The sequence below is a fragment of the Vitis vinifera genome, chromosome 6 (assembly GCF_030704535.1).
Source record: "Vitis vinifera cultivar Pinot Noir 40024 chromosome 6, ASM3070453v1".
Taxonomy (NCBI): Eukaryota; Viridiplantae; Streptophyta; class Magnoliopsida; order Vitales; family Vitaceae; genus Vitis; species Vitis vinifera.
This window is the reverse complement of record NC_081810.1, coordinates 17,123,819-17,143,213: the sequence shown is the minus strand read 5'-3', so window position 1 is coordinate 17,143,213 and position 19,395 is coordinate 17,123,819. Positions and strand designations below refer to the sequence as shown.

The following is a 19,395-nucleotide window of genomic DNA, read 5'->3' as shown; positions in this document are numbered from 1 at the left end:
TTCTCAAATAAAACCTCGTTAAAACCCTAGACTAATGTCATTTAAACCATCATGCACTTAATGCAACATTCTCTATCAAGGTCATATCATATGCATACACTAAATTAACCAACCTTTGAAAAGTAATATGTGCAAGAAAGGAGTATAAATGAGAGAAATATTGTATCATAAAATAATAATCTACTCTATTTTTAATCTTAAAAATGACAAACTAGAAAAGTAAGAACATGCCCATAGAAACCGATAAGAAATGGAAAATATTTGGACACAAGTAACTAATACACAAATACACACATGCAGCGAGAGAACAAAATAGCTCATCCAAAATGCATCCATGAACAATCTAAAAGAACAAATCAAAAGACAACCAAAATCTAAAATATTCTCTTGCCACAAACATGCCAAGTTGGAGATCATCAAAGTTATGGTGGGCCTTCACAATGGTGAGTGAAGGGAGGAGATAGAGAAAAATGAGCTTAGAGAGAGAGAGATAGGTTGCATAAAGAAGAGAGAACCAAAGTAAAAAAAAAAAGGGTAACGAAGTTTTGAAAGAAAATAAAAAAGGGTAAAAATGTCCCATTTTATGATTATTTTGGGTCATCCGGCCAAGATGCCAAATAACCCATGATAAAAGCATGAGGTATGAGTAAAATTGAGGGATATAATAGGAATGTTTTGGAATATGAATATTATTATTATGTAATAAAAAAACAAATAACAATTGATATGATGAGGGTTTTTAGGGAAAGAAGTATATAAATAATTTTAGATTCTTCATACTTTTATATATAATATAGATATAAAAAAAAATTATAATCGGGATAAAGGAAAAATTGAAAATAAATTTGATACTATCCATTATAATGAATAATGAAAGATGCATTTATTAGGATAATTATAATTAAATAATGAAAGTGTTTGTTAGAATTGTTATAATCAAATCATAAAAACATGATGTATAAGTATATAAATAGGTCTTATATAGTAAGGAAATAAATAATAGTTGACAAGACGAGGGTATTTTAGGAAAAGAAAAGTTTAAAGTAGTTAAAGATACTTCATATTTTTATATATACCATAGATTAAGATAAAGATATTTAAAAATTAATTGTTTAAAATATAGTAATCTAATATATATTTCTAGATGTCAAAAAAATAACAAAGCTTATAAGGTTGTTATTTTATGTAATTAAGATGAGATATTTAAAAGTTAATAATTTTGGGGGAAATGGTAATTTAACATATTTTCAAATATTTCGGTGTACTCAAATTATAATAATAAAGAATTTATCATATGATGAATTATGTAATTAATTAGAAAATTAGTAATTGAGTAGTAACTAGACTTAAGAGTGCATTTTTACGATGTTTTTAGAAAAGGCTTTTGGCATAAAATAAATAAATAAAAAAAAGAGTTTTTAAAGAAAAGTCAAGTAAAATTTAGAAAATACTTTTAAAAAAAAATCACTTATAGCAAAAAAGCACTTTATAAATTATTCTGCTAAAAACCTTTTTAAAGAAAACACTTCAATTATGAACATTTCAAATAGAGGGCCTTTCAATTGCACTCTTATTAATCATGTTTGGTTGTTAAGAAAAAATTGTAGATTAATTTTCATTGATTGTTCCCTTATTTAATCCACTTTTTGTCATTTGTATTTACTTTACTGTTTTAATATATAAAATATATTTGGATGATAAGATTGTAAATTGGTTGGCACTTTCCTGGCATCTTATGCTAGTCTCTTTGAAGCTTTTCCCTTTTGTTTGGTGTAATGTAAATTTTAGTACTCAATTTAGATACCTTTTTGTTTTCTATTTTTAAAAATAAAGAAAAATTAATTTTTTTCTGCAAAAGAAAATATTGTCGAACATGTGTTTATGCAATTTTGTTTTTCATTTCTAAAAATCAGAAATTAAATAAAGGTACAAACAATCCAAAGAAGTAAAAACAGCCATCATTCCGAATTAAGTAGCCCAATTCAGTCACTGTTTCTCTACTGACTTTTTTAACTCCTGATCATCAATGCAAAGGAATTAAAGAAATCTGTAAGTGAAGTAGAAGCAAGAGAACATACATGCATGAAGTGTAACAAACATCGGAAGCCCATCAAAATTTTCAAACAGCTCCAGAGCATGGACATTAATCTTCATGGGCATCATCAACATGTCAGCAAAGGGATGTCCGAAGTTTCAGTGAAGTGATTAGTCTGTAGATATTCACCATTTTAATAGAAGGAGATGCTGTACAGGAGCTTCCGCCGGTGCTGCTTCTCAAAACCAGACACAACATCATCAACTGAATCCTCCCATGATTCAGTTGCTTCAATCTGTACATACCAGTTGTTCATGGAACTTTTATCAATAAAACAGGAAAGAAAGTAGTAGAGAAATTTCAGAGCATAATTGAATACAAACCTCTTGGCACAAATCTAGAGCAAGCCGAGCCCCAATTGCTGCTTCCTCATGGTTATCTTTTACTTCCAAGTTGATCACCAGAACAGTTTTCATAAGAACATGATCCCTATTGTGGAGATCTGCACATTGTTACACAATGCCCCATTAGATCATAGAAAGTAGGAACCGTAAAGGGGCAGATATGCTATAGAATGCTCACCAAATTATACAATCTAGGAATTTTGGGGGGCACAAAGCATGGATCTATACACTTTTTGAATACACAAATCACTGCTGTGGAAGGATTCTGATGGGGTTAAGTAGTCATCAAAGTTCCTACAGGAACATAGACTAAATGTTCAAACCAATAGAAAGCATAACAGCTATAAATCTCAGTGCAACTACTGCAAACAGACCAAGTTCCAAGCCACAATGTTTATGCCCAGGCTTTGTTTGCTTTGAGATGAAATGCAGCATGTTGATAAAAGGCTTTCCAACTAAATCACTTTTCAAGGATTCATTAGTTGGAGTCACAGGAAACTGAGACTTCTTTTTTTCCAAATATAACAAATTTTGAGAATTAATCCTTGTAATTTTTTGGTCCGATGAGTAACACTCCTGGATTTTCCAAAAATTACCTCAAATGTTTAATGGTGAAACAAATGGCCACAAACACTGAGCATACTCCCATAATTAGTTGCTAAGGGCATTGAATTGATTAAGAACCAAAAGACTGCATAATTTTTTCTCAAAGTAATAAAGGAAAAAAAAAACAAAGAAATGGAAAGGAGAGCCTACGACAAAATACATGGAGATCAATATTCTATGATATTCGAGCTGCACAATCCCCAAGCAAGATGAGGGTACATATAAATCCTTTAGAAATTTCAAATGGGACATTCAATTTATCAGAAAAAGAAACTCTCATCCTTTGGTATTCTTATCATTTCCGCATTTCCACAATATACTCTCAAAAGGATATTTGAATGCATAAAAACTCTTTTAAGGCATGTCAAAAAGTATCAGTAACCCCACAATGCCCAGCTTCTTTTATGATAATCCGTGTGGATCCACCTTTACAGCTCAGTTTTTCTAGTATTCTGCACCGATAGAATATAACTGTAGCCATTAGGGAAAGTTATGAGGAGCCTGCAGTATTGTGAATAAATGATTATGTTCCCACTTTGTTGAAACCACAATTGAACTAAAATGGGCACAACACATAAACTAAAGTCAATTCTTAGCATTTCAACTTGCATTGTCGATAGTCCAATACAAAGAGACATATCAATTTATTATTGTCATTGACTTCCATGCCAAGTAACTCACTCATTGCCACTTCCTTCCATTCACATTCCCATAAAAATGAAAAATGTAATTTGCATTGGATATTTTTTTTTTTTTCTGAGGTTTATCAGAACAAGTTTTCAAACTTTTAAGGGTTAGCTAGATAACAGGATCCTGATAGTAATATTAGCTACAAACCCTGTAGACCATTCCTGCAGGGATGATGAAGAGACTAATTTGTAGATCCTATGAGATGTTCATTAATGAAAATTCAACTTCAATGCTTTTTCTGGTCAGTGGGACTGTCGAGAAAAGACCAGCTATAGCTAAGGAATTAGGAGATAGTATATAGAAAAGATCCTTTTTCCTCATATAGAAGTTCCGAAAAAATGATTCATTAGGAGAATCTTTTGCATATTCCAAATCATTTATCACAGCTATCACATTTTTTTCCCTCGTTAGATTCATTGTTAGAAATGGATCCTTCTGGAAAAGCCTTAGGTGTTGGGAGAATCCTCAAAATATTTCCTTTCCCTCCCTAGAATTTCAAGACGGTGGAAAGGTCCCATTCAAAATTTCAATGCATCTCCCACTTAAAACCTCACTTTCCATAGAATGTTAATGATAAGGTAATCAATAATCTATCTTTTCTTCCCCACACATTCGACAAAATCTGTTTTTCTAATGCTAATGATGATGACAGACCAACTTTCCAGGTAGTAGGGACATTTTATCTCCTAGATCCTTCTTCTGCTTCCTCTTCACAGGGGATAACTCACACTCATAATTTGGAAGAGCAAATGCTACCCCACCACAACCCCAAGCCCACAAACAACACCCAATCCCAAGGTAAAAAGTTTTTGCATGATTAATAGCCCACTATATAGCAAATACCATGGTATGCTACAAAACAAGAAGTTCATAAAACCACCAGTCCTGATGAATACATTTTGTGTCTGGAGAGTGGGGACTCAATTTTCCAGTTTTCATTACTTGCAGTCTATTTTGAGCTTTGGCAAAGCATATCTAGGACATCTCAAAAATACCCAGTTGATGATCATTTCCTTTGAGGGCTTTGGTAGAAGGCCAAGGAGTTAAATTTGATGTTGTGCCTAAGCAGCAACTATTGGGGTGATTTTTTGGAAATGAATGCAAAGATATTTAAAGCAATGAAGGGACAATGGAAGAATGTGTGATATGGATCTTTTTCTAACCTCTGTTAGGGTACAGATTGAACTTTGGATAAAATTTTAATTAACTTTCACCACCCCTAGTATTGCAAATCATTAGGCATATGTTCTTTTTTACTGATTAGCAAGATGCTAATAAATATATTGATAAAGGCACCTAAGGAAAAGGGGGTGTAACCTGCACACACATGTTGTACAAGTGTCAAACCAAAGTACATAACTAAGTATATCTTAAAGCCCCAATAACAACTACATGTTATGACCCTGGATTCTCAAAAACTTAGATGGTGTGTTATACCATCAAACGGTGCCCACATTTTTCTTTTATAGGTAACTTCTCTTGTAATTTTTTGTCCCTGTTGAGACTTGAATGTGGAACCTCCCGCATTCCCACCCTAACCCCTTGCCGCTTAAGCCAGGCCTCAAGGACCCTCAAATTATATATATACTAAAAGTTTGAGGACAACTATGACCATATAGCAAGCCATTAAAAACCCTTGATTGAATGTATTCCATATATCAGAAGCTGGGGATGGATATACAAAACCCAAGACCCAATTTATAATTCTAGTTTCAAAATTGGACACTCTGGTGACATTAGAACACATACTAAAGGCATGCCAGAGAGAATTTTGAACTAAAGTTCTAATTCCTGAGACACAGTCAACATACATGGTACCACAGGTTGAACATGCACTGGAAACTGGAAACACCATGAAGTTACGATTTTGTTTTAATATTTTTTTTTTAACAAAAAAAAAGGTCTAAAACAATAATGAGTTTATAATTAAAAATCAGTAGGCACAAACATTTATAAAAATTATCAAAAATGTGATGAAATGAGGGTTATGATAAGACACATAGGAGAGTTTGTTAGTGATGGACCAGTCAACAAGGCTCTAAGACAGGCTACCAAAGCCTCTAAATGGAATCAAAGATTTTAGAAGTTTGGGAAGGGTTCAAATGACCCAAGACAAAGCTACCACAACCTTTATACTAAATATGAATCCAAAATCCTATGACTAATCTACTATTAACACCAAACTCAGTTTAAAGTTATGACAGTCTATCTTGTGCCATGAATTCAGTACATATGCTTATTTATCGAGTCTTGGAGGCCAATCTCAAGCTCTTAAAATTTCAAATTCAATTACATGATTGTAATATCCTTCTCAAAATTTTCTAGATCTAAGCCAAAAACCTAAAATCTGAAATTTAATTGAGGACTTTTACTAATATCTGAAGGTCTTACAGGCCCATGTTGAAATTTGGAAATCCAAAATCCTCCATCAGATTCTATATCTTAGAAGCGCCAAGGATGAGCAAGAAGGAAAGCCAGTTTAGGGGCAGGAATGAGGGAACAATTTTTCTTTATAGTTTGGGAACTATTTAAAATTATAACTATATATTCATACTCTATATATCTATATATAACACTACTCAGGTGAATGATATAATACCAACTAAGACTGGCATAAAAGACATCTAGAACTAACTAGGAATAATATCCCTAGGAGTTCAGAGATCAAAATTAACCAGATAATCATAAGGTGTGAATAACAATAACAATTTTCTAATACAATATACTCAAGGAATATGATAAATATTTCATCTACATTAAACTACTCTGCAACAATCAGATGAATGCCAACAAATATAAGTGAATGTTTCAATCATATGATGCAACAAAAATTTTCAATCATTTCATCAATCAAGTCATATTGCTCAATAACCTATCTATAAAATTATATGATGCATCAGAAACAAAAAAAAAATGCAAACATTAACCTTCAACAACCATATCGAAAACCTTTTCTTCAAATGTGAATACCACATCGAATGGCCCATCAGCAGCATTATCTTGCCAGCGTTGAGGTGCGGTTTTGACTGATGAATTCCTTTTAAGCATTGGCAAGATGCCATTTCGCTTGTAGCTGTGTTGTCGTTAAGGTTGCATTTTGCTTCAAGGTTCCAAATCAAATAATCATCAGCAAGAATTTAAAAAATAAAATAAAAAATAGTATTGATTTCTATACAAGAATTAAGAGCCTCCTTTAGTTTCTGGTTTGTCCCAGTCTCTAATATGAACATTAACAACAAACCCCAATACAACCATATTTTGTCAATCAAAAGGGTTTAAGGTTCTATTCAGGAACTTTACACAAATTTCAATATAAAACAAATACTCAAATACTTTGTTCGGTCAGCAAGAAAACATGCTAAATTTTGAGTTGTAGATTTATAGGCTAACAGAATGATTTGTTTTAGGTTTCGCATCACTTTCAATTAAGCTTAACACAATTATCTAGTCTAATTGCAAGTTTTCAATTTCCCCCTTTGGTGGAGACCAAAAAAGAAAACCAAAAGAAACCATTCAAAACAATTCCCCCCCCTCCCCCCCCCCCCCCCCCCCCCCATCTTCTCGACTATCAAACAGAGGACAAGGCAAATTTACATCGTCCACAGCCTTTAACATGGTACACATTAGGTAGTCTTTCACAAAAATGAAAAAATTAACCAAACAAAAATACAGACAGAGCAATGCATCAAACATCTATAAAATTCCTCGTCTGGATAGTAAGAAAATGTAGGCAAATATTTTTTTTTTTTAAATATCATAATCATGATCCAAGTATCTTTCAATCGCCTCTAAAGAACCACCACACGACCCATTTGGTTGAAAAAAAAAATTTTAATTCCTTCTCTTTCCCTCGCTAATATTTTTTTCTCGGGAAACAAACAGGAAAAACCTAGAAATGGAAGAAAGAGGATACAGGTCGGGGTCTTTGCGGCGGAGATCATCGAACATGTGCTTATAGGGGGTTCCGAACTCGTAGACGTTTGGTTCTCTGAGGGAAGGTCCAGGGAGCTTGACGTGCGCCCCCGTCCCGTAGGATGACACGTCGAATCCCTGCTTCTTGAGGAGGGAGTGAGCCTCCATGCTTCGGTTCTGGTTCGACGAACACACCATGGCGTACCGGAACTTCATCGTCGCGTTCACAGGTGATCGATCAAAGCTAAGATGAAAGGGGTACTGGGTTTTAATTGCAGGGTAACTGCTCACTCTTTTATATCTTCCTTTTGTCAGAGACGGAGAAATATGGGCCTTCATTTGGGTTGGGCTCATTGGGCCAGCCCATTTCTATTAGCAATAAGAGCGGGTGTGAGTGTGTTTCCACTCGAAGTATTTTTAATAAAAAAAGTGTTTTCTTAATAAGTATCCAAAAAACTCTATAAATAATATTTCAATATTACAAGTAATTTTTAAAAATTTTAAAGTACTTTCTAAATTTTATTAAACTCTTGTTGTTCTTTTAAAAATATTTTTTAAACTAAAAACGTTTGTTAAAATCATTATAAAACAAACTCTTAAGTATGAAAATCATCATGACTTTAGAATGTAAGATCTAATTAAATCCAACCTGACCTCTTAAGATGCTTCATCAATCGATTTTAATAATTGGGTTGTACTTGAATTAAGTTTTTTCAATTCAAAATTTTATAATTGTATTGTCATTTATTTTTTAAATTCAATTTGATGAACAAATTTATTTATATTCATTCTTATTGTCTTGTTATAATATTATTTTATTCATTATTTAAATTTTGATAAAAGTATTTAATAAATAATATTGAAAAAATAAAATTATGCATTGGTTTGGCTTAGTGTCAATATGTTGCAACGAGCAAATTTAGAGAGGTCGAGTAGGTATAAACTTGAGGTTAAGGGTTCATAAAATTCTTTTGTAAAACTTAATAATTATTACTTAATAACTTGAGTTGATATTAAATTTAATTATTTAAGTTATAAACTTAAAACTTATTACTTGATTTTTACAAGTATTAAAATTGTTTGATAAAATTAACTTAAAATTTATTTTAAAACATCAAATTGACATATTTGACCTCATTAGTTTTAACTAATATTTAGCATCATTCATTTTAACTAATATTTATTTTTGTTAATTTTAAATAATAATTTTTTTTATTAAATATCTATATTTAAAATATTGTTAGTGTATAAGGTAGTAACATGATATTAATATAAACAATGAATCATTGTTGCAAAATATACTTTCCTTAAATATAAGCAAATGAGGAAAAAATAAATAAAAATAAAAAATAAAAAGATTTAAAATTAAGAATAAATTAACTATTTAGACTTAATACTTGAAGTTATTTTTAACTTTAAATTGTAATATTCAGTAACTTAATTCATTAAGTTGATTTACCAAACACTCTTAATTTTTGCTTTACGAATTTTTCTTCATAAAAATTCTTGATTTCTCTAAATGAGGATTTCAGAGTTGCCATTTTTACACCATCACGTATCTAAGGATCGGAAGTCTCGCATCTTATATCATCTTATATTCCTTTGTAAATAAGCTTCCAAAATTTTTGATGATTCACATATATGGAACTTGCATGCATATCGAATATTAAAGTCTCAACAATAAAAGAATGTATGCGCTAAAGAGCCTAAAATATCTAATCAAATGGGCTAAAAACCTTTGAATAAAACCCGTGCCTAAAATTTTTGATAAAAAGACCGTATGACCAATTTTGGGGTCTACAAATAAATATAACATCCCTATGTAAAAAGTTCTCTTTGTGTAGAAGGTCAAAGGCACTACTTTAAGTTGTGAAATGCGGGCATCATCCATGTATGTGATTTTGGTCCTGATTATAAGCAAAAAGACAAACAAATTCTACGATTCAAACTTCCTAGGATTCTATTGGAAATTATTTTTGGGTATGAATGTGTATACAAATCTATGTTAAAGGTTGTCTTTAAGGGCTTTTATGTTAAGGTTGGAAATGGATGCACCATTGTTTTTTAATATGACTACATGTTTCATTGAGTTATTGATATAGTTCAAATGTTTGAATTTAAGGTTATTGTAATGCCTACCCATCAACAAAGACCTATATTAATTTTTGCACTTTATATATATATATTGATAAGGATATACAATCAAGTTGAGAAAGTCAAGGGAGAAAATCAAGGGATTTCCAAGTTTTGAATATTTTGGAATATTTGTAGTTATACCATTTATTTGTATAGTTACTCAATTTATTTTGTTTCCTATTTCTTTGTAATCAGTTTCCTATTTTCGTGCTCATGCAATCTGTATATATACTAACCATATCAATGAGAATCACAAGTAAATAATTCTTCAATTTCTCTCTTCCAAAAATCCTTTATGGTATCAGAGCAAAGGTTTGTTCTTTAATTTTTTTTTTTCCCAGCCACGTTCTTCAATCTTCAGCAAGCCTTTCATCCTCCTCATTCCAATGGCCACTGAGAATTCTCAACTCATCATTCCTAATGCCCAGGAACCCACAAAACCACTAACCATGATTACTATCCATAACTCCATTAAACTCACACCCACCAACTATCTTTCTTGGAAAACCCAAATGGAAGCCATTCTCATCGGCTATGATCTACAAAAATTCATTGATGGATCCCACCCTGCTCCTCCAACCACCATCACCACCAATAATGTTGTCTCTACTAACCCTGCATACCAAACATGGCTACGTCAAGACAAACTATTATTTGGAGCCCTTGTCGGCACTCTCTCATCTACTCTAGTTCCTCTCATCACCCAATCAAAAACCTCTTATGAAGCCTGGCAAATATTGGCCAACACCTATGCTCGCCCATCTCGTGGCCATATCAAGCAACTCAAAGACCATCTTAAAAACATCACCAAAGGTTCTCAGTCCATTACAAACTACATGCAGTCCATTAAAACCCGGGCCGATGAACTTGCTGCTCTTGGTAAGCCTCTTGACCAAGAAGATCTGATTGAAAAAGTACTTGAAGGCCTTGATGAAAATTATCAGTCCATCATTGATGCTGTCAACGGTCGTGATTCCACCATCTCTTTTGATGAACTCCATGAAAAACTCATCAACAAAGAATTATCTCTCCGCAACAAGATAAGCCCTTCACCCCTACCGGCATCTGCTCATGCCACCAATGTTCGCTTCACTCCATGGTCTGTCACCAATCGCACTCCTCGACTCCCTGGGTCCACATCCGCACCCACTCAAGGTATCATAAGAAATTCTCCCACCAACACCCGCGACAACCGTTCTCTTGCTCGTCCATTCCTTGGTCGCTGCCAATGGTGCAGTACTCAAGGTCATGTAGTCTCCCGCTGTCCTCTTTTCCGACAACAGTTTCCGCAGGTGCAGCCACCTTCTCGTCCCGGCAATTCATCACAATCTCGACCACCAGCTCCCTGACAAGCTCAAGCAAATGTTACAACCACCATTCCCCCCAACACCACATGGTTACTTGATAGTGGAGCCTCACATCATGTCACCACTGACCTACACAATCTTGCTCTCCACAGTCCTTTTGATGGCACAGATGAAATTATGATCGGCGATGGCTCTGGTCTCCCCATATCTCACACTGGTTCCACCTCTCTTACCACTCCCTCTCATTCCTTTACTCTATCTAATGTTTTATGTGTTCCTACCATGAAACGTAATCTTATTTCTATTTCTCAATTTTGCAAGTCTAACAATACTTCCATTGAGTTCTTACCCTCTTCTTTTCATGTGAAGGATCTGCACACGGGGGCAATTCTTTTGCAGGGTCGAACTAAGGATGGTGTGTATGAATGGCCACTCTCCACTACCCAGTCACGTCCTCTAATTGCGTTTTCTAGTGTCAAGACCACTTTGTCCGAGTGGCATCATAGGCTCGGTCATCCTTCTTTGTCAATCTTCAAAAATATCATGTCTTCATTTCATTTAGATGTCTCTCGTCCGTCCAATTTCAATTTTAATTGTAATTCGTGTCAATGCAATAAAAGTCATAAATTACCATTTTCTACTTCTACTTTCTCTACCTCTTCCCCTCTTGAAGTTATATTTACTGATATATGGACATCACCAGTCTACTTTACTGATAACTTTAAATACTATGTCATCTTTGTCGACCATTTTACAAAATATATCTGGCTTTATCCCCTCAAACGCAAATCCGACACGCATGATGTCTTTGTGCGCTTTAAGGCCCTAGTCGAAAAATTCTTTAACCGTCCAATTATAACTCTCTACTCTGACAATGGGGGGGAATATCAAGCTCTCTCCTCATTCTTAACAATCAACGGGGTCTCACACCTTACTTCTCCACCTCACACTCCTGAACACAATGGGTACTCTGAACGTCGTCATCGTCACATTGTCGAAACGGGTCTTTCTCTACTTACCCATGCATCCATGCCTCTATCATATTGGCCTTTTGCCTTTTCTACTGCCGTCTACCTCATCAATCGTCTTCCTACACCGACTCTAAACCACCTCTCACCCTATTTCAAACTCTTTGGCACATTCCCTAACTACTCCAAACTTCGAAGCTTTGGATGTCTCTGCTATCCTTGGCTTCGCCCATACACATCCCACAAACTCGAGTCTCGTTCCTCCCCTTGCGTCTTTGTCGGGTACTCTCCCACTCAAAGTGCCTATCTATGTCTTGACACATCCACCGCTCATCTATACACTTCCCGTCATGTCCGCTTTGTTGAGTCAATCTTTCCCTTTGTCACTTCTCATACTTCTCTTCCTCGCGCCACTTCATCCACCATCTCTGAATGGTGCTCTATCACTTTACCAGTCATGGCCACACCATCCGTGAATGTCGGCTCTGCTCCCCCATCAAGTCTGCTCACTCCTACCGCACCAAGCCAATCCCAAGACCCAAGCCAAAATAATACCACCTGTGCCACACCTACACCAGAGCCTGACAGCCATTCCAGTGTGCCCGTACCAGAAACCAAGTGCGATTGTGCCAATAACCCACCCCTCCCGCCTACTCAAAATGACCCTAATCAACCACCCGACCTCTCACCCTCACCTCATGTCATAGTCACTCGCTCCAAACATAACATCCATAAACCAATTCAAAAGCTTAACCTCACAGCCCAACTCCAACAACCTACCCTTGAACCCACCACTGTTACCCAAGCCCTCAAGGACCCTAAGTGGCGACAAGCTATGTCTGCAGAGTTTGATGCTTTACTACGTAATGGGACATGGGACCTAGTGCCATCTCATCCCACTCAAAATTTGGTTGGTTGTAAGTGGATCTTTCGCACTAAATATTTACCTAATGGCTCCATAGACAGGTACAAAGCTCGATTGGTTGCTAAAGGCTTCCACCAACGCCCTGGCATTGACTACTCTGAAACCTTCAGTCCCGTCATCAAACCTACCACTGTCCGCCTTGTTCTCAGCCTTGCGGTCAGCCAGGGTTGGTCACTAAGACAACTTGATGTCAACAATGCCTTTCTTCAGGGCACTCTCACTGAGGATGTGTTTATGTCTCAACCACCGGGCTTCATTGATCGTGATCATCCTCATCATGTCTGCAAGCTACGCAAGACTATCTATGGCCTCAAACAAGCCCCACGTGCCTGGTATCATGAGTTGCGCCAATTTCTTCTCCAATTTGGCTTCATCAATTCCATTGTCGATACCTCCTTATTCATCTTCAATAACCATGACACCATTCTTTATCTGTTAGTCTATGTCGACGATATCATTATCATTGGGAATAATGTTGAAGCAGCGCAGACTTTCATTCAACAACTTTCTCAGCGTTTCTCTCTCAAGGACCTTGGCCCCCTGATATACTTCCTTGGAGTGGAAGTTACCTCCCACACCAATGGTCTTTTCCTCAGTCAACGCAAATACATTGCCGATCTACTTAACAGAACTCACATGACTGAAGCCAAGCCTGCTCCTACACCACTAGCAACTAGTCCAATTCTCACTTTATAATCAGGAACCCCACTATCTGACTCGACCGAGTATCGAACAGTGGTTGGTAGCCTCCAGTATCTCTCCCTCACTCGACCGGACATTGCCTATACGGTAAACAAACTCTCTCAGTTTATGCATCAACCAATAAGTGACCACTGGAATGCAGTCAAGCGTCTGCTGCGGTATCTCTGTGGCACCTTAGACCACGACATCACGCTTCGTCGGACCTCCCCACTAGCACTTCATGCCTTTTCTGACTCTGATTGGGCAGGTAACAAAGATGATTTCACCTCCACCAGTGCATACATAATCTATTTGGGTCACAACCCTATTTCTTGGAGCTCTAAGAAACAACGAACTGTGGCTCGCTCTTCCACTGAGGCTGAATACCGATCGGTGGCCTCTACTGCTGCAGAAATTCGTTGGATTTGCTCTCTCCTCACCGAACTCGGTGTCACTCTTCCCCAACAACCAGTTATTTATTGTGATAATGTTGGTGCAACAAATCTCTATTCCAATCCGGTCTTTCACTCGCGCATGAAACATGTTGCCCTCGACTATCACTTTATCCGAGAACAAGTTCAAAATGGTTTGCTACGAGTGTCCCACATCTCTGCCTCTGATCAACTCACCGATGCTCTTACCAAACCTCTTGCTCGTCCTCAGTTTGACTCACTCAAGGCCAAGATTGGACTTGCTCCACGGCCGTCCATCTTGCGGGGACATGATAAGGATATACAATCAAGTTGAGAAAGTCAAGGGAGAAAATCAAGGGATTTCCAAGTTTTGAATATTTTGGAATATTTGTAGTTATACCATTTATTTGTATAGTTACTCAATTTATTTTGTTTCCTATTTCTTTGTAATCAGTTTCCTATTTTCGTGCTCATGCAATCTGTATATATACTAACCATATCAATGAGAATCACAAGTAAATAATTCTTCAATTTCTCTCTTCCAAAAATCCTTTAATATATATATATATATCTCCGTATAAACATTTTTAAGAAATTAGGATGTACACTTCACTATAAGAGTTAAAAGTCTACTTCACTATAAGAGTTAAAAGTCTGTTTAGTAGTGTTTTTACTCAAAATGTTTTTAATATAAGTGTTTTCTCAATAAGTATTTTTAAGAGAATCACATATTAAGTGTTTTTCTCAAAAAACTATACTGATTTTTTTAATACTATTAAGTAATTTTTCAGATTTTTAAAAATGTTTCCTAAAATTTGTCAAATACCTAGGCCTTATTTGGTTACTATTTTCGAAAATAGTTTTAAAAAACTGTTTTTGAAAAATGTTTTGTAAAATAAAAGTCTATTTAAGAACCTGAAATATTTTTAACTTGTTTTTAATACTTTTAAATATGTTTTAAAAATAATTTTTTATTACAAATTCTTTATTTATTTATTTTTTTAATCATTCTACATGCTTGTATAATTAAAAAATACAAAACAAGTGAAAACAAAAGAAAATAACTAAAAAAGATATTATCTAAAAACACCATATTTTTTGTTCTTAAGAACAAAAAACAGAAAATAGGTTTATACTACCAAACATATTTTCTTATTTTTCTTATTATGGAGAATATAAAATTATTATAAAAAACAATTACCAAACAATTCCCTATTTATTTTTATTTTTTTTTAGAAAAAAAAACACTTCTTAAACTAAAAGCGCTTTTTATAATTACTACTAAACCGACTCTAAATCAACATAGGAAAAGCTTTTACTTACATTGGTTTCTTGTTGCTAATAGCCTCTGAATGGAAACATGTATAAGAATTGGATAATTACCATAAAAGACATGTACAGAGTCAATAATTATAAATTTCTTTGAATGCAACCAATTTATGGTTTTTTCTTTTGCTTAATTGATTGACAAAAATGAAAAATAACCATGACTTTACAATGGTGAACATAGATAATATTGATTTTTACCACTTTATTTTATATAAAGTTTAACTACGATGGTTGAGATTGTAAAATAGGAGAATTTTTTTATATAAATATTTTAAATGAAAATATTTTTGGATTAATCCCCACTAGGAAAAATATCCCAAATTTAAAATATATCTTACATTGATCATAGATCAAATTAACATTTGATACTAGTAAAGTATTAAGAATGTCCTAGTTGGCTAAAAGTAATTTTAAAATATCAATATTAATTTAAAAATTAATAAACATTTAATTATTGAAATAACTAGAAATGAGAATATATTTAATAATATTTTTTTTCAATTTTATTTGTATTATAAAAAATACTAAAAAAGAAATATATATATATATATATATATATATATATATATATATATATATATATATCAAATTCTTTTATTTTGTTACCATAGAAAATATGAAGAAAAATAAATTCGTGTTGTAAAATAGTAAAGTAAAAGAAAAAGAAAAAGAGAAATTAGAATATAGAAAAAAAACAAAATGACTTTTTATTACAAGTCTCAACCTTTTATAGGGAGTCACAAAAATATTAATACGGATGAGCATCCAAACACTAATAAATGAAAAAGAGTATAATATTATTTTGGATTATATCGTTAAAAATCTTGCTAATAAAATCTAATGGAACAAAACCTGGACAAAGGAAAAAAGAGTAGAACGGAGTGATATTCTTATCGATTACCTCCCCCTTTGTCTTAACATGATTGATCGAGATAGACAAAGAGGGGAATGGAAGAAAAGCATAAAGAGAATACCATAATATTAACTTACTAAATAAGTTTACAAATAATGGTGACTTTTTGTTTGGTTACCCAGAAAATGCACCAAATCAATCTAAACGCCACAAATCACCCAAGCCTTTTGCTACCTTTAGGCTTTAGGTCGGTTTAGTTCGATTTTTATTTCCTAGGAAACAAACGGAAGCAACCAAACAAACAGAGGAAAATATTGTTTTTTCCTCTGTTGAAAAGTGGGCAAAGAGTATAATGGAAAAGCTGTCCAATATCTTCTCGGTGCTACAGCTTGACGCTGACGATGATCAGCTTCATATGCCCGACTCCTCTTCTACTACAGGTATGTTACACATTGTCAGTCGATTGGAGTATTGGGTTTAGGGTTTTACCTTTTGTTTTTTCTGAAAAATAGGATTTTTAAATCATGTGCTTGATATGGGGTTATGCAGAATTTGGAGTTTATAAATTAGTTATTGTAATGCTAACTTTTGACTTAAAGAAGACTTGGGACCATTCAATTATGGAAAGGGTGCTGTAGGAGTGAGTTTGAGTGATTAGGGTTTAGTCCAGTGCATCTTGTCAGGCTACTTTGTCATCATCTACTGAGATTCAGCAGTTCTGGATAGCTCTTTATTTGCAGGTTGGTTACAGACAATCCCTAGATTATTAACCAAATTTTACATTAGGAGGGATTATCACTCTGAATCCATGATTGATCACTTTCTTTAATCAGCTGATTGGATGAAGCATCTCTCGTATGTTTTATTTTCACTTAGTTGTGGTGGGTTGAAAACGCATGGGAGCAGATGGATTGGGTGGTTTAGATTTTATATTTCTACTTGTGAGCTGTTCAGCTTTGGCTACTGGGGAACTGTATGCCTTTTTCCATTGCACTAGAGGTTTTGTGTCAAGGTGACCCCCTGTTGCCTTTGTTGTTTGTATTGGTTGGCTGAGTGATTTTATGCAAGGACTTAATGTAGGGTTTAGAAACAGGGAAAGGGTGGGTGTTTCACATTTGACTGCTGCTCATGCCCTAGAAAGACCAATGGATGCACTAATTGGTCGTTGTGATTTGATTAAAAGTGAAGGTGTCAAAGAGACAATAAATAGGTCAAAGAAAATGTGAAAAGAAGCAATGTAAAATGATATGATCACCAAGGATCTAATGGAGGATATGGTTCTAAACAGAGCTGAATGTCAAAAAAGATTGATTTAGCCCGAAACTAAGTATTTGGGATAAGGCTTTTGTTAAGTTCAGTTGAGTTAAGTTTAAGGAAGACACTTCCTGTTCTCTCAAGATCTGATATGATCTGATATATATATATATATATTCACTTAGTCTGATATAAAAGCTTGTGTGTTTCAAAATTCTTCTTGAACATGGCGAGTTTATCATATTGAACTGTTATTATTTTTCTCTGTTATCTATGCAGTGTATTAGATTATTCTGTTCTAGTTATAGAAAATTTTCCATTCAGTAGGCATGATGGCTTTCTATTACTGGATGCTAGTAAAATAATTGTCTGATGTGATTAAGTAGATCATCATATTGATTATACATTTATTGAGACAGATAAGAAGGAGAAGAAAGGTAAAAGCTCGAGTAACTTGGTGCCCTCAAAAAATGAGAAAAACTGTGAACAAGATTCAATGATCCCTTCAGAACAGTACAGGTTACCACTTGTGTGGATTGATTTAGAAATGACTGGTAAGCATGTTATTGGATCATGATAAACTAGACCTTGGTGTTGACTCTTATTATGGTGAAAAAATACCATTTATTCTGCATATTGATATTTTAATTTTAATTTTTTATTTATTTATTCTTTTTGATATGGCCTGTTTGCAAACCTTGAATAGCCCAAAAAATAAGGGTACTGAAGGAACAGATGATTGAAATGTGCTGATAATCATGTGAATGTATAAACCCACATTTATTGTGTTCATGCCCTTATTTTTCCTGGATGTTTACAGTTCAGTATTTTTTTTTTCAAAGGGTCAAGCATCTGAATCAGAAGAATGGTTGAAATTCCATCAAAAATCTGATTGTATTAAAGAAAAAAAAATAGCTCAACATTATGAAGTATCAATAACTTGCAAACAACAGAAAATAGAATAAACTTCATCTATTCTTACTAAAGGAACTCCCCTTTTATATAAGGCAGTCAAAGATTAAAAATCCCTTTAGTGGACTGTGTTTGCACTACAATTAATTCTTTATGTGAAGAAAAAACTAATTTATACAAGAGGAATGTGCCTAAATAGGGAAGTTTGACTCCTCTCTCTATCCCATGAAATCAGGGATTTCCTACTAGTTAGGAGTCATATAGGTTGTACAAAAATATTTAGAGAATAAAATAATTAATTTGAACTAAATCTACAAAATTTCTTACACTCCCTCTTAAGCTTGTGAATAGAAGTTTTCCATCCCCGGATTGCTTGTGATACTCGGCTCGTGGCACTATGTAAGGGGCCGTGGCACACGTCATGGCATGAGCGGTGGCACACGTCACGTGTCTTGGCTCAGTCCGTGGTACCATGCTAGGGACCGTGTCACCATCCAGTATCTTGGAAACTTGAAGTAGACAATTCCTTAGTTAGAATGTTTGCCAATTGATCATTAGGCAATATTTTGGTGTATAAATCATCCTACTATCTAGTTTTTCTTTTATAAAATGCTGATCCACTTCGATGTGTTTTGTGCGGTCATGTTGCATAGGGTTATATGCAATATTGATGACTGATTTGTTATCACAGTAGAGCTTCATAGGTTCTTCCTACTTAATTTTAAGATCATCAAGTATTATTTTTAGCCACAAAAATTCACAAACTCCATGTGCCATTGCTCTAAACTTAGCGTCGACACTTGATCTTGCCACCATGTTTTGCTTCTTACTTCTCCATGTTATGAAATTACCTCTAAGTAAAGTGCAATAGCCCGACGTAAATCTTCTGTTGACTATAGAACTTGCATAATTTGCATCTGTATAGGCTTTCAGGCTAAGTTCATTATTCTTCTTGAACAAGGTCCCTTTT

At 34.4% G+C, this 19,395-nt stretch overlaps 2 protein-coding genes across 3 annotated transcripts in view; one reads left to right on the top strand and one right to left on the bottom strand.

Annotated features, from left to right (window-relative positions):
• Window positions 1–1,940: 1,940 nt before the first annotated feature.
• Window positions 1,941–7,941, bottom strand: LOC100256509 (uncharacterized). The gene is made up of 4 exons (XM_002271219.4): window positions 7,649–7,941; window positions 6,663–6,808; window positions 2,419–2,537; window positions 1,941–2,330 (listed from the first exon to the last, which is right to left on the bottom strand). The coding sequence occupies exons 1-4, from the start codon at window positions 7,861–7,863 to the stop codon at window positions 2,229–2,231; spliced, it is 582 nt and encodes a 193-aa protein (XP_002271255.1). The 5' UTR covers window positions 7,864–7,941; the 3' UTR covers window positions 1,941–2,228.
• An 8,307-nt stretch (window positions 7,942–16,248) lies between these two features.
• The window catches only part of LOC100251263 (oligoribonuclease), a 43,887-nt gene continuing 40,740 nt past the window's right edge, over window positions 16,249–19,395 (top strand). Inside the window, exons 1-2 of one of the 2 annotated variants that reach the window (XM_002271292.5) lie at window positions 16,249–16,699; window positions 17,933–18,067. In XM_002271292.5, the coding sequence (XP_002271328.1) occupies window positions 16,612–16,699; window positions 17,933–18,067 (223 nt within the window). In that variant the 5' untranslated portion in view covers window positions 16,249–16,611. The remainder of the gene's footprint in view (window positions 16,700–17,932; window positions 18,068–19,395) is intronic. The other variant, XM_059737584.1, reaches the window with a different exon arrangement.